Source organism: Sinocyclocheilus anshuiensis, unplaced genomic scaffold (assembly GCF_001515605.1).
Source record: "Sinocyclocheilus anshuiensis isolate Anshui unplaced genomic scaffold, SAMN03320099.WGS_v1.1 scaffold335, whole genome shotgun sequence".
NCBI classification, from domain to species: Eukaryota; Metazoa; Chordata; class Actinopteri; order Cypriniformes; family Cyprinidae; genus Sinocyclocheilus; species Sinocyclocheilus anshuiensis.
Window position 1 is genome coordinate 815,666 of NW_015548239.1, and position 14,647 is coordinate 830,312.

General features: G+C 35.3%; 1 protein-coding gene across 3 annotated transcripts in view; it reads right to left on the reverse strand.

The window, feature by feature from the left end:
* The window catches only part of LOC107654854 (glutamate receptor ionotropic, delta-1-like), a 281,413-nt gene that overhangs the window by 12,528 nt on the left and 254,238 nt on the right, over positions 1-14,647 (reverse strand). For all 3 annotated transcript variants that reach the window (XM_016442136.1, XM_016442137.1, XM_016442138.1), the window contains 4 exons: positions 12,667-12,864; positions 12,132-12,462; positions 9,728-9,866; positions 1,905-2,100 (listed from right to left, as the gene is read on the reverse strand). In XM_016442136.1, the coding sequence (XP_016297622.1) occupies positions 1,905-2,100; positions 9,728-9,866; positions 12,132-12,462; positions 12,667-12,864 (864 nt within the window). The remainder of the gene's footprint in view (positions 1-1,904; positions 2,101-9,727; positions 9,867-12,131; positions 12,463-12,666; positions 12,865-14,647) is intronic.

The window sequence follows — 14,647 nt, forward strand, 5'->3', positions numbered from 1 at the left end:
ACACACACACACACACACATATATTACAATTTAAACCTGGAAATGTCCATTGGTTATGGCGCCATTTCCACAACATAAAAATGACAAAATTCTCGAGTGAAAAATGTCCATACACTACTGGACATTGTTAGCAAACACATTAAACTAGTGAGGGTGTGAAATGTTTGCTGTAAGATAATTTATTTTCTAGTCCACAGGGACAAAAGTGGCCATAGTTGAAGAAACACTCATATACATGTGAATCTTTTGGCCAATTACTGGAAGTTTAACTCTTCAGCATGGATGGCCTAACAATAGCATTATTCAACACCATCCAAAGTGCGTGGGTGCAGCCGTACAGGCCTCAATTTCTCTGTGTCTTATCTCTTTTCATTATTCTGCTTAAGAAATCAATTCTGAGCCAGCTGAATTGTTAGCTTAATAGCCAGTTATGTAACTGGGCTGAAAAACTCTCATAAAAGATTCATGGTTTGGTGATGTCTCTTGCAAAACGCATTCCAGTGGATATGTGACTAATAAGAATAAGACGAGCTGTGAAATTTAATAGCTGCAATTTTTGAAGTTTTATAAAAGGGTTTGATGTGGATATCAAGTGTCTTAAAGATTCTCTTGGCATCAGCAACAGTTTGTATACAAAGTGACTTTGAAAGTTTTACCAAACAAGCAAAAGATACATGAATGCATTCAGCAGCATATGAATAATTTTTTATGACTGCACAATATGGATGTATATTAAATTGCCTGCGCCATGATTATTTATCTTGATAGTCTAAAGCAGTTTTCTCATGTTCTCTGTCAGACTTGCATGCTACATTTCCTTTTCTCTCTTTAATGATGCAAGATGCCAGAATTGTTCTGTTGTAACCCTAAACAGACTGCAATTTACTGGTGGGCTCTTTTTGTGTTCTGTGAGACATGCTTTGGATTACAAAGAGCCTCCGATAGCCAGCCAGCATCATGCACACGGTAGTTCACAGAAAAGCTTTTACCAGCACCACGGACAGCTCTCACGAATCACGACACAGAAGACATTCAGAACCACGGACAGCTCTCAACCCTCATTAACAGGAATGGTGCTGATTTGAAAGGTTTGAGCTTTTTCAGTTTCATAATAGCTCCTCTTCTTCGTTTCAGGTGCTATCTATGCAGTTTTTACTGGGTCAGTTTAGTTGCCCAATTTGAAAAACCTACTGGTTTTCTCAAATTAATTATTCAAAGGACTAGATTTACTGTTTGATCTATCACTGTTAACATGCTAACTCGTATTATAGATGTTTTGTTTTCTGAATGTGCCTGAAAGCAGTAACACATTAACTATAAATGTTAAGAACCTGACTATGTATCAATCTACTGATGTACCTATTTTTTGACAGTAGGAAAACCAAATTTGCCTGTAAATGTTTTTATTTTTATTTTCTATATCAGACTTTTATCACAGACATTATAGATTCCAGTTCAAATGTCTGGGATCAGTAAGATTTTTAAAATGTTTTTAAAGTCTCTTATGCTCACCTAGGCTGTATTTATTTGATCAAAATATGGTAAAAACAGTAACACTGTGAAATATTATTACAATTGAAAATACCTGTTTTCTACTTTAATATATTTTAAAATGCAATTTATTCCTGTGATGGCAAAGCTGAATTTTCAGCAGCCACTACTCTAGTCTTCAAATGATCAAATCTTTGATCAAATGATCAAAGAACAATGTATTTGAAATATACATTTTTTGCAACATAAATGTATTTATATTTGGTCTGTATATATAAAAAATAAACAGACGCAATGATATTTAAAGGTCCTTAGCATCATAAAGTTTGAAATCACTTTGATTACGCTACATATGTGGACTCTTGATCCCCACTCCCCACCTCATCTGTAAGTAACAGGACTGTGTCTGATACCTTGCGGATGCCTTCAGCAGGAGAGGTCACAGAGTTGTCCTGTCCCTGATTTTTATTGATAGTTCTCCACAGCTCGGCGAAAGTGCTGTCTTGCTCCAAGGGGTTCGTGCCCTTCACCCTGAAATACTCGAACACAGCAGAGTCTCTCACCGTTCCGTAGCTCAGCTCTGTCTGCTTGGAAAGGTCTTGAAATGTTCTGGATTCAGAAGAAAAGTAATAAAAGATATACAAGGGACATATATTATTTAAAGTGCACATTATACTAAAATTAAAAACAGACATGACAACAGAGTGTGGAAGAATGGAAATTTAGCTAATTAACATACTGTATGCTAAGAATGATTGATGTCTTATTGATATTCAGAATGTGTTTGCTAAATTGCTGAACACTGTGTTCACTGGCATGTGCTGGATAATTTGATTTATTATTTTAGTTTTTAAACAATCTGGAGGTCTAGATATGCCTCAAACAACAACAACAACAAAAAAGCTGTGAATGGTACATTTCTCAACCTACCTAAACAGTGTGAAAAAAGCATCAGACAATTAAAATCATACTCTCACTGGAACCAACCATTTAGGCATATCATATAGTGCTTTTCAGCCAAATGAATAACATGTAACAGTGTACACACATAGATAATATTATTTCACTCTATTTTTGAATTGCTCTCTTAGAATTAGAGTGAGCAAAGCTTTATTAGCATGACTGTAAAATTTTAAAGAACAGAACATTCACACCTCATACTAGTTCAGAGACTAAATTAAATGAGGCGAAGTAAATCACAATTAATGGAATGAAATATTTGAAAAACAATGGATATAGTGCAAATATATTGGATTAAAATCTAAACAATTAGCAAATGTCCATGTTTAGCACTGGTGTTAGTGTTACATGTCCTCAGGCTATAGAATACCATTACTTGCTATGGAGACAGTTCATTTAAAAAAAGTTTAGAATCTGAAATATATATATATATATATACAACAATTAAATTGATTAAAACCCTGGCGATGTGTCCTTCACCTCTTGATGACACTATTCCTCTCAAATGCGCTCATGAATCACAGAGGTGTGAGGTCGAGCTACTGATACGCTGCATTTCAATAGAGTAATTTGGGGGTTAATGAAAGTCCCTTATCTTACACTACCATTACTGCTTGAACTGGCTCTGTAAGTACCAATCAGGGCCAGCCCAGGCGCTGTTGGTGCCCTAGGCGAGATTTTAGACCCCCCTCCATTAAAAAAACATACTGATAAGTATAAACATAAATAAGTAGTAAATAAATTGTGATAATAAATAAACAAATGTGACTTATAGTCACCTGAAGAATAACACAAAAATTAAATTAGAGATGAAAGTGCAAATCAACAAAAAAGTGCAAAAGAAAAACTATTTTCAGAGCTACAGATCAGTAAATCTAATTAGCATACCCATTTCATTTCCATTTTGTGCATACAGTGGAGAATGACACACTTAAACTTAAACTATTTTAATTCACGAACGCTATATTATAGTCCTAGCCATGTTCTCTTTCAAAAGTGCACTTTTTGGTGAATTAAAAGCAAGCAGTAATGTAACTGGAATTAAAACAACATTACAGAAGCTTACCTTTATTTTAATAAAAAAACATACTGATAAGTATAAACATAAATAAGTAGTAAATAAATTGTGATAATAAATAAACAAATGTGACTTACAGTCACCTGAAGTTTAACACAAAAATTAAATTAGAAATTAAATCAACAAAAAGGTGCAAAAAAAACCTATTATATTTGTAGGTATTTTCCAATCGAATCTGTTCAAATATCGAAGAGACTAGACATAAGCTATACTCCCAAACAGAGAAATGCAACCCACAACTATGCCTACAGTGACAAGTACTTATTACAACAAAGAGAAATATGAGAAATATGGAATGCCTAAAAGAGTCTAACAGACAACAAAGGCAACAAAATAAAGGCTACATATTGTAATTTATTTGTAGGTGTTAGCCAGCAAGCTAGCATACCCATTTCATTTCCATTTTGTGCATACAGTGGAAATTGGCATACTTAAACTTAAATTATTTTAATTCATGAATGCTAGATTATAGTCCTAGTCATGGTCTCTTTCAAAAGACATTTAGTGCACTTTTGGTGAATTAAAATCAAGCAGTAATGTAACTGAAATTAAAACAACATTACAGAAGCTTACATTTATTTTAAAGAAAATAAAGTAAAATTAAATAAGCAGTTAACTCGAGCAAAAACGTTCCACAGTGTCAGTGTTGCCAGTTAAGATGTTCTAAAAAGGCTATTTCAAAATACTTCATAAACATCAAGGGCAAATACACAGTGATTAACTTGTGATTCTTACCTCTATATTGCTCTTTTTTCTGCTCCTCTTTTTTTTGCATCGCTTCCTGCCTTTTGCCCCTGATCATTTTCTTATTTCACTCTTTTTTTTATTTATTTATTTTTTTAGAAATTATCCTTTCAGAGCACATAAATGGCAAAACTATGCTTGCTCCATGCATAATTAATGCGTTATGATGATGTATTATAATTACGTCATGACGCAGAAAGTGTTTAAATTAGTCCAACATGACATGTTGTCAAATCTTATGATTTTTCGTTGATGTCAATTTTATTTTATTCTAACATTATTTTAATCAGTTCGATGATCGATCAGTACTAAAATTTTAATTGTCAGTGTTTGCTTAATATATGGGTGTAGGAGCGCACGATGGTCACAACGAGGCCGCGACTGCCTATGTCGCCTATGCCACGGGCCGGCCCTGGTACCAATCCAACAGCATGAAAATATTTGGCTGGTTTACATTTGCTCATCTGCCTATATACAGTATTTGCATGTAGTATGTATGCATGTTTTCTATTAAAGTGATTAAAAATGTGTGGGCTGGAAAGCTGCTGTTAATTAACATATTGTGAAAAGCTTTAATAAATTTAAACTGTAGTGAAAATGTAGCAATTGGTAGGGTGGAAATGGTTTTAAAATGTGTTTTCAGTTTAGATGGCTGTGGCCTGATTATAACAATCACCGAAATTGCTGTCCCCACACTGAATGTAGACTTCAAAAGGGTCTAGAAAAAAATACAAAATCATTGGTTTTTCTTTTGCATGGTGAAAAAAAGTGCAAAAGTACAAGAAAGGTAGAAGCCAGACCAACGGGCGAACAATACTCTCTACTGCAGATTATAACAATGAAAGAGCTCATGCAACAATCAGTCCCTAATGAAAAGGCAGACTAGACACAACAACACTAAAACTGCCACAAATAATGAATGAATGCATAAACACTATGTATTCATTAATTATTTGAATTATTTGGAGGAAAATACCCCCTGACAAAATACAGTTCTAAATGATTTTGCCGCTCACAGCTGCTACCTTCCATCTGCAACTTCTGATGCCATGCAGCCCATGTTTGATGTTTTTAGGGCAGCCGGCTGCTCTTCTCTCTTGCGTAATGACACTGTGTGACTTCTCGTTCTGGTTTTAGTGGGGAGTGATTTCATGTTGAGATAAGCATCTTCCATCACCCTTGACAAGGCTTTTTAACAGGACCACACAATTATTTGCAGATTCAATGAGTCAGATTGTTAATCTTGAGAAGATAAAATCAGAACAGTTTAATTATAGTGCCACTACCACAGCTGGAGGAGAAAAAAATATATGATATTGTAGCGTCTGGACCAATCAAACACACAATATATATTTTTTCGCTACAATATCATCTCATTGTATTTATGATATAGCCGTTTATACTCCAAACCCTGCTGAGCAGCTTTTGTACAGTTTTAACTTTCCTGAAAAAATGTTGCAGTTCTGAAATTGAAAATTTCTTTTGAAAGCTGTGGCAAAGCAGTTTATTGTTTTCATTCAAGATTTAACATTCAACATTTCAAAGATTTTGTTTGAAAGAACTTAATATGTATTCAGAAAGAACACATTAAATTAATCAAAAGTGAAAGCAAAAAATGCCATTTCTATTCTATTCTAATAGATACTGTTCTTTTGAACTTTCTATTTATCAAAAAATCTTGAAAAAAATATAATAAATCATAAATAAGTAGATAAATAAACAAATAAGCAAAGCAACACAATGTTTTCAACACTGATCATAATAAAACTGTATCTTGTGCACCAAATCAGTGTATTAGAATGATTTCTGAACGATCATATGACACTTAAGACTGGAGTAATGAATGCTGAAAATTCAGCTTTTCTATCACAAGAATAAATTACATTTTGAAATATAATAAAATATAAAGGAGTTATTTCAAATTGTAAATATATTTTACAATATTACTATTTCATTGCTATTTTTGATCAGCCTTGGTGATCATTAGAGACTTCTTTCAAAAACATTTAAAATGAACGGCAGTGTAAATCAGTGTCATTAGCAATTCTATTTTTTTTCTTCAGGTTTTAACATTTTAAAAAACAATAAAAAATGTGCTTGCGTCATGCCAGCTATCTTATTGAGCCTAATTTGGTCTCTAATTTGACCCATGCGGACAGATGCACCATCATTATACTGAGATGAGATACAGAATGCTATTAATATACATTTTGGAGTTCAGTCGACAAAACATGGATTGAGCAACACTATAACTCTATAATTAGTTCCTGTTTCCACTGGTTCTTGTGCAAACAGAATGAAGTTTATAGTCTGCCTACAGTGAAAATTATAGAGATAGCATGTATGAGGTCACAGTCTCCATTGTGCTATAATAAAAAAAAAAAAAAAGTAATTTATAAAGTTGTAGTTAATGACCACCGCACCTAGCAACTTACAATTACTTCTAAAAATAAATAATGTGTTAAAAAAAACATGAATTTAATTATGACCTGTGATCCACGTGCTACTTTAGACAACACACTTCACCAAACCACACTTATTGAGAGCAGGCAGCAAAGAATGAGTAATGAGCTGTTAACACGGAATGTGTTCTTGCATTCAAAAATAACTAGACGGTATGCAAATGAATGGAACAGAATGAATGCAGGGGTCATTGGATGTGTTTTCAATCACTGAAGTGTTTTTAACTTGACATACTGAAGTTAAAATGTGCTCACTGTGTGAGATGCTGAAAAAAACATGGAGAAACGACAAAATTGCCAAAGATGTCCACCTGAAGCATTTACATAAACCAACAATGAAAAAAATTGAATTAATAAATAGTTTTTATTTTTTTAGATCAACTGAATATACTTTTATTGTCCTAATGAGGAAAAAAAGTTAGAGCTACACATATATAACTGCAATATAAAATAAATCACATAAAAAATCTATAAATTACTAAACAAACATTGTAAAAATAAATCTCAAATATGTTTAAATAATCTTAATTAGATTTTTTTATAAGCAGATATTGATCTGTATGCTTCAATTTGCAATCAATTTGATCGATTAATCAGAATATTATGTAAAATGTTACATTGACTGACAGTCCTAAACATGTAATGCAATTTCCCAGGGTATCTAGCGGGTAAGTACAAACTCCATGCCTCTGAGTTTCTTTCAGTACAAATCAATAGAGGTGCTCTATAAAAGGTATTATTAACCATAATGGGGAAATGGATTTGGATGTGATCCATTATCTTGTTTTTGTTTTGTATGAGAATGTTCTAGATGCCCTACATCCAACTTAGCAAAGAAACATGGTGCTGTATTAAACCATAATTGGCTTAAAAGTTGGCTTAATGATCTGTTCTGAAGCGGAAAAAAAAAAGAAAAAGAAAAAGTAACCGCTTCATAAATCATGCAAATTAAAAGGGTCACTAAATGCTCCCACAATAGTTTACAAACACAATGCAAAACAGTAGACCATTTTATACACACAATTACACATCCACTGATTTTTATATAGCATATATAGCATACAAATCAGCACAGCTCTTTGGATGGCAAGTCAACTAACTGGCCAATCAGCAGCCTTTCCATCGGCCAATCACAGCCCATTTGGGAACCTCAGGACTGAACACAACGTTTGTCAAGCCTGAATCCCATTTTACATCTAAGGCTGGTGAGAGATCTAAGACTCCCAGTGGGCTCCCAGCGTGCTAACGATACCGTATCATGCACCAGCAGGGCTGCCTGATTTTAATAACAGTTATAAACAAGGTGATTAGCACAACCATAGCAGCTGTGGATGCTGCCACTGAGAGACGGAAGAAATAATCCCCCAGAGGCTCAACACACACACACACACACACACACACACGCGCACACACACACACACACACACTCACAAGAGCTGAATAAGAAATGTGACGGCACCAAACTCTCTATTAATGTTCCAAAGCTGAACCTTTGGGCAAACGGTGTGAGGCATTTCACTGGTAAGCTAACAGGTCCGCCAGGAATATAAAGTCAGAATTCAGAGGGACAGAATGCAATAAGCTTCTCCAGTCTTGGGTTTTCAGCCAAGCTGAGAGGGCAGAATTCAATGATCAGGCAGATAACATTTACAGAGGCAGAAGGAAACTATATGCACATCAAGTATAAATATAAAAAAGACCTGTGTGTTTATAACAACACGCGTATGAGATTTCTCTGACGTGGGAGTAGCCTGCATTGACAAAACACCTAAAACACATAAAAGGAGAAGAAAAGGTTCTGGCGTCTACACAAAGGGAAAAAAAGAAAGGATTTTAATATGAGGCGACCTTTCGCGGAATTTATGGAGAATGTCAGGAACTGTGAGCTCCCTACTGGGAAGTGAAGGGCCAATGTGTCTCTAAGAGACAGCCGGCATGCTGGGATTTCAGATTTAATTTGAAGAAATATGAAATATTTAACTGACTCACAATGTTTCTACTTTCAATTTTAGACTTCCTCGAAAATTCAGAGTCGAATGGGGTTTGCGTTGACTAGTTCTGTCACATTGGGTCAGTATCAACTATTCATTTCCCCTTCAAATGACTAAATAGTCAATTTTATATAGTGACAACAGAACTGCTATTATGCAATGGTAAAAATAAAAAATAACACTACAGAGATTTGTGCTCAAAAAGCACATTTTAAGCAAAGCACACTGCCACTGCGGACACCTGAGATGGTCTAAGTTCATTAAGCATATTCACAAGCCAAAATTCTAATGAATAACCACCTAAAAAAATGACATTTAAAGCTTGAATACGCTATACGACTTTAGCCAGATTGCAGATTTTAATTGACATTTTCCAGAAAATAGTGCAGTGATGGGCAAAGACAAAAAATATATATTTTTTTAATTCCTGACTCTGAATCCATCTAGTCGGAGGATATCAAACATGTTCAACACCCCTTGTCTATATCACTGAACCCCTCTGTGAATTTATCTAATTTCATCCTCTATTATGTTCCTTACTGCTGCTTTTTGGCAGTGACACATGACTGCAGCCATGTAATAATGAAGATACACACATTTTCATGTTCTCTATCCCACATAAACTAGTAGACACTTTCTCACCCCACATACCCTGTTAACCCAGCGTTGAACTTTGCTGAAACGGTACAGTGCATTGTGATCCATTTACATAAGGTAAACACTGACCGACAGACTTATTGTATTCTTTTCTGAATGACTAGTCAACTAGTAAAAATGAGCAGTTGTGCAGGCCCTAATCTGATGCTAATGATGGCAATCCAGTGACGTGATATCCTAACCCAGAGCTACGTTTAGTGATGTGACAGCTTTAATAAAGCTCTATGACACACCATGTTGACAACAGCGTGATGAGTCAGGGTTTACAAGCCTGCATATGGACAAGCATCTGCAGATGTGTGGAGTTCTTGCGCTGTGATACAGAGCTGGACTAGTTAGCTTACCGAACAGCGTTGTCCATGCGGGATACGGTGAGGTAGGCTGCCAGGTTGGCTGTGTAGGACGAACAGACAATGAGGGTAAACAGCCACCAGCTTCCCATTGCAATCCTGAGAGCCATTGAACTCATGAAGGATTCACCACCTGCAAACACAAGGAAGAAGAGAAAACATTCTACGGATTGCTCGTCATTGTTTACACCAATTCAAAGATACATTGATACAAAAAAAACAAAACACAAAGAATGGAGAAAAATGCAGGGTTTTTAGACAGCAGGGTCTAACTGGTTCATGCTAACCAACTAAACCTTGACCCCTTGTCTACATCTGTGATTTTATCTCATTTCAGCCTTCCATTATTTTTCTTCCCGCTGCTTTTTGGCAGTGACACAGCACTGCAGCCATGTAATAAGATTCATTCTCCCATCACCCATTTTCTCAGAAAAGCTCAACACCTTATAAGCCTGTGCTGAAATGTCAACACAATATTCCTCTCCAGCGCACACAGCCTTGGAAATGTCATCACTGACACAGAGACGGTGAGAATAAAACAGTCAGGGAAAAGATCTGGCGCTATCATGCTCAGTGGAGCTCGTTAGGGGCTATAAGTTTTCTTTTGGGACTGAGCCAAATTATCTGAGAACTGAAATATCCCTTTAGGCCTAAAAGGATATCCAAAGAGTCTGTAATTGGAAAGGTCAAAGGTTAAGTGGGCAACCACGCTCATTATAGGGTTGAGAGTGAGCTAGTTTCAAATTTAACCTCCCAAGAAAAAAAAGTGCTTGTGCATTTTTTTAATATGCCCAGACATAAAATTTGAATCTTTGAATCATTTTTGTTCTAAACATGCACCTCCTCACCAACGTGCAAGTTTAGTTAGTGGATTTCACAATATAGTTACAATATAAGTTTTTTTAATTAAGGATTAGTTGCATTTACAACATAGTAGCATGTATTTTAGGGCAAAGTAAAATATGACAAATTTATATATGACTGGAAATGAAATAGCTACTATCGATCAGAAGTTTGGGGTCGGTAAGATTTTTTAAATGTTTTTGAAAGAAGTCTCTTACGTTCACCAAGGCTGCATTTATTTGATCAAAATATAGTAAAAACAGTAATATTTTGAATTATTATATATATAAATTTTTTTTTTCTATTTTAAAATAATTTAAAATGTAATTTATTCCTGTGACGACAAAGTTGAATTTTCTGCAGCTATTACTCCAGTCTTCAGTGTCACATGATCTTTCAAAAATCATTCTAATATGCTGATTTGCAAGAAAATAAAATGTCTTATTAATGCTAATAATGTTTGTTTTGCTTAATATTTTGCTTAATATATGTTTTTAGTATCATCTGATGAATAGGAAGTTCAGAAGGACAGCATTTATTTAAAATATAAATCTTTTGTAACATTATAAATGTCTTTACGGTCACTTTTGATTGATTTAATGCATCCTTGCTGAATAAAAGTATTTCTTTCTTTCAAAAAATTGCACAGAAGTGTGTCTCTTGTCCAACTGGCCACTTGAGAGGACTGATGATGGACAATAAGCAAAATTTTGCTTGCTCGTAAAGGGAAAGGTCATACAAAAATGAGAATTCGTTGGTGAACTATCCCTTTAATTTTGGGTGAACTACCCCTTTGAGGCTCTTAACACTTGTTAAGCAGAGCTGTTTATTCATGATGTGTTATTTTTTAATGAGGGTTGCTACTAGGAGGCCTGACACAATTTGAACAGTATAGCACACCTGCTATCATATGATTGTCCTTCATAAGTGACAAGTAAATGTTTATTTAAAAAGGTGACCCAAATGCAAAACCTATTTTCATAATTACTCGCCGTGTGTTTCATTATCAATTTATGGGTCCAAGGCTTATAATTACAAATTGGCAAACAGCTGTAGAAAAAAATCCTGTAAATGTCATTCAGCAGCTGCTGTAAATTGCTAGCATCTTGGTCTAACTTGCTACATCTGAAAGCGCACAGAGACACTTAGAGTCAGTCTGGTATAGACAAGATTCCCAGAGTACGCAGAACGGAAAAGTGCAGGCATTTATTTAAAACCTCAACAAAACACACTTGCTCCTCTCTTCATAGGCACCTTTAGACACATGCAGCTGTTAATAGTGAGTTGCAGAATTCCTATGGAATAATTTATTTTGTCAAACAGTCAAAATGTAGGACTCTAGGGATTGTCTCTAGTGCTGTAAGTTGTACTTGAGAAACATTTGAAGAATTATATATTCTGCTGAAAAGATATTTTCTTAAAATAAAAGTATTAAAAAGCTGTACCTTCTGTGCTCCTGCAGACGAGAATGTCAGCAACTGATTGCATCATCCAAGTGAGGTGATCATTCAGCAATACCTCATCCCTCATGTTCACGTGACGTGACCTAACTCACCTTGCTGTACAAAGGCTCCGTAGACGATCCAGATGGCACTTTGGAAGGACGTCGTGACAGAAGCAGGCTGGTGGGGCCCTGGAGGATTCTGGGAGCAGACAGACTGGATGCGTCGGAGCAGAAAGACCATGACACCCACCACAGGAATGGCAGCAGCAATGCAGGCCCACACCGCCAGGTCAAACGGTGCCAGCAAGGAGAAGATGTTGAGTCTCTCTTCTGTTTTAGTCATCAGGATTCCCACAGAATAATCCAGGTAACGTTTACTGAAGTCCACCACATTCTCTCGATCAGGAGTGATGGTGATGGCTGAAATAGCCACATCTGCCCTCTAAATAGTAATAAATGTACATGCAGTCTGAGATAATATAAGTGACAGTACACTTATACAAGTTACAAGACAGTAAATTTGAATAAACAAAGTGCAACGCCAACCATATGTGCCTAAAGCAGTTAACAATTAATTGACTAATATTAATACACAGTTTCACATAAAAGAAACATATGGAATAGTCTTTATGAATGTGAATCTCACCTTCCCCATTAGTTCTCCAATCAGTCCATTCCAAGACCCATTGGCCTGAGGAGATCCGTATTTCCCATCAGCCACTTGATACATTTCATACTTAAAGCCCAGAATTTTGGCCAGGGCATCTAGAACATCTATGGAAAATCCCTTATATCTTTTGGGCTGACCTAGAATGTTTTCTGCCACCATTACGAACGGCTCCTCCTGAAGACAACAGAGAAATTCAGGGGTTCATTTTATTCACTTGTTTATTTATTTTAATTATTTTATATTTTGGAAACCTGATTTGGAACTAAATTAAGCAGCGATGAAAGGATGAACATGCTTGTTCTGTCCACGCAAACACTACCATTCAAAAGTTTGGGGTTGTTAGGATTTTTAATGTTTTTGAAGTCTTTTATGCTTACCAAGGCTGCATATTGGATCAATATGGTAATATTTTGAAATATTACTAGCATTTAAAACAAGTGTATTCTATTTTAATATATTTTAAAATGTAATTTATTTCTCTGATGGCCAAGATGAATGTTCAGCAGCCATTACTCTTAGTCTTCAGTCTTACATGATCCTTCTAAAATCATTCTAATATGCTGATTTGGTGCTCAAGAAACACTGTTATTATTATCAGTGTTGAAAACTGGTGCGCAAAAAGTTCAAAAGAACATTTATTCGAAATACAAATCTTTTGTAACATCGTATAAGATTCTATATGTCTTAAGTGTCACTTTCACTCAATTTAATGTACCCTTGCTTAATAAAAATATAAATTTCTTTTTAAAACTTTTTACTAACCCCAAACTTTTGAATGATCATGCATGCATACCACACTTTTTGTTTGATCTTGTTCTCAATATATACAAGAGGATTCATTTGCAAATGTTTTCAAACAATGGCATTAGAATAGATTTCCCACAATTCACATGTATCTCCTGCAGCATCTTGACAGTAATGGACAGGCTTAAAAGCTGACATAGCTATTATTTGCCATTAGTGTCAGACAGATTTAGATTGCATCTTATCATTTACTCATTTGAAGGGGAAGCAAAGATGAAAGCAGAGAACATTTCTGTGGTGAATCCATCTGTTCAGACTGTGACATGTGGTCAGATTGGTTTTCTGTCACATTCAAACCATTGGCTGACGTGAGACTTTTACCAGTGAAAGCCGGGACCCTTTGGTCTCAGGTTAATCTAAATGAAGTGTTTCAGCTGACCTGATATACTATGGCCAGAGAAGCGTGCAATGCCTCATCAGACATAAATTACCTTTTTAAATTCACCTGGGCAATTTGCAATAAGGCATATCGCCACCAAACAAGATTGACTGTTCATGAAGCAGGCCCTGTGCACTCAAATACAGACAGATGAAATATCTGAGACTCAAGCTTGTGCACTGTAATTGTATTTAGAGAGACCACAACAGAGATAGAGTGGAGAATAAATAAAGATCAAACCCCATAGGAATCCCTAGAGAAAACCATCAAGAGTCTGCATGACAAAAATACTGATGTCTAATGAGAGACAAGACAAAAACCACACAGTGCAACCATGTGGTATTATTCAGTATAGTGTTTATGAGAAACTTGAACAACAAATGTCACTGTAATCCATGATATATTCCAGTAACAAGCTCTCAATTCGATTCTGATTTCAATTCAATTTGATTAGATTTTTTTAAATAGTTGGACATATTTTAGAATTGTATTTCTTATTATAACAATGTGTAAAATTGTTATAAAATTATATTTGGGCATATAAGTGGGCCAAAAAACACTGGCATAGACTAAGAGATTGATACCAGAATTTTTAGAATCATGGCCATTCAAATGTAGATCTGAATAGTATGCTCTTAGATGGAGTGTAAGAACAGATGACAATGCAATGTTTCTCTGCATTTCACATCATTAAAGGGATGGTTCACCCAAAAAAGAAAATTCTGTCATTAATTACTCACCCTCATGTTGTTCCAAACCCGTAAGACCTTCGTT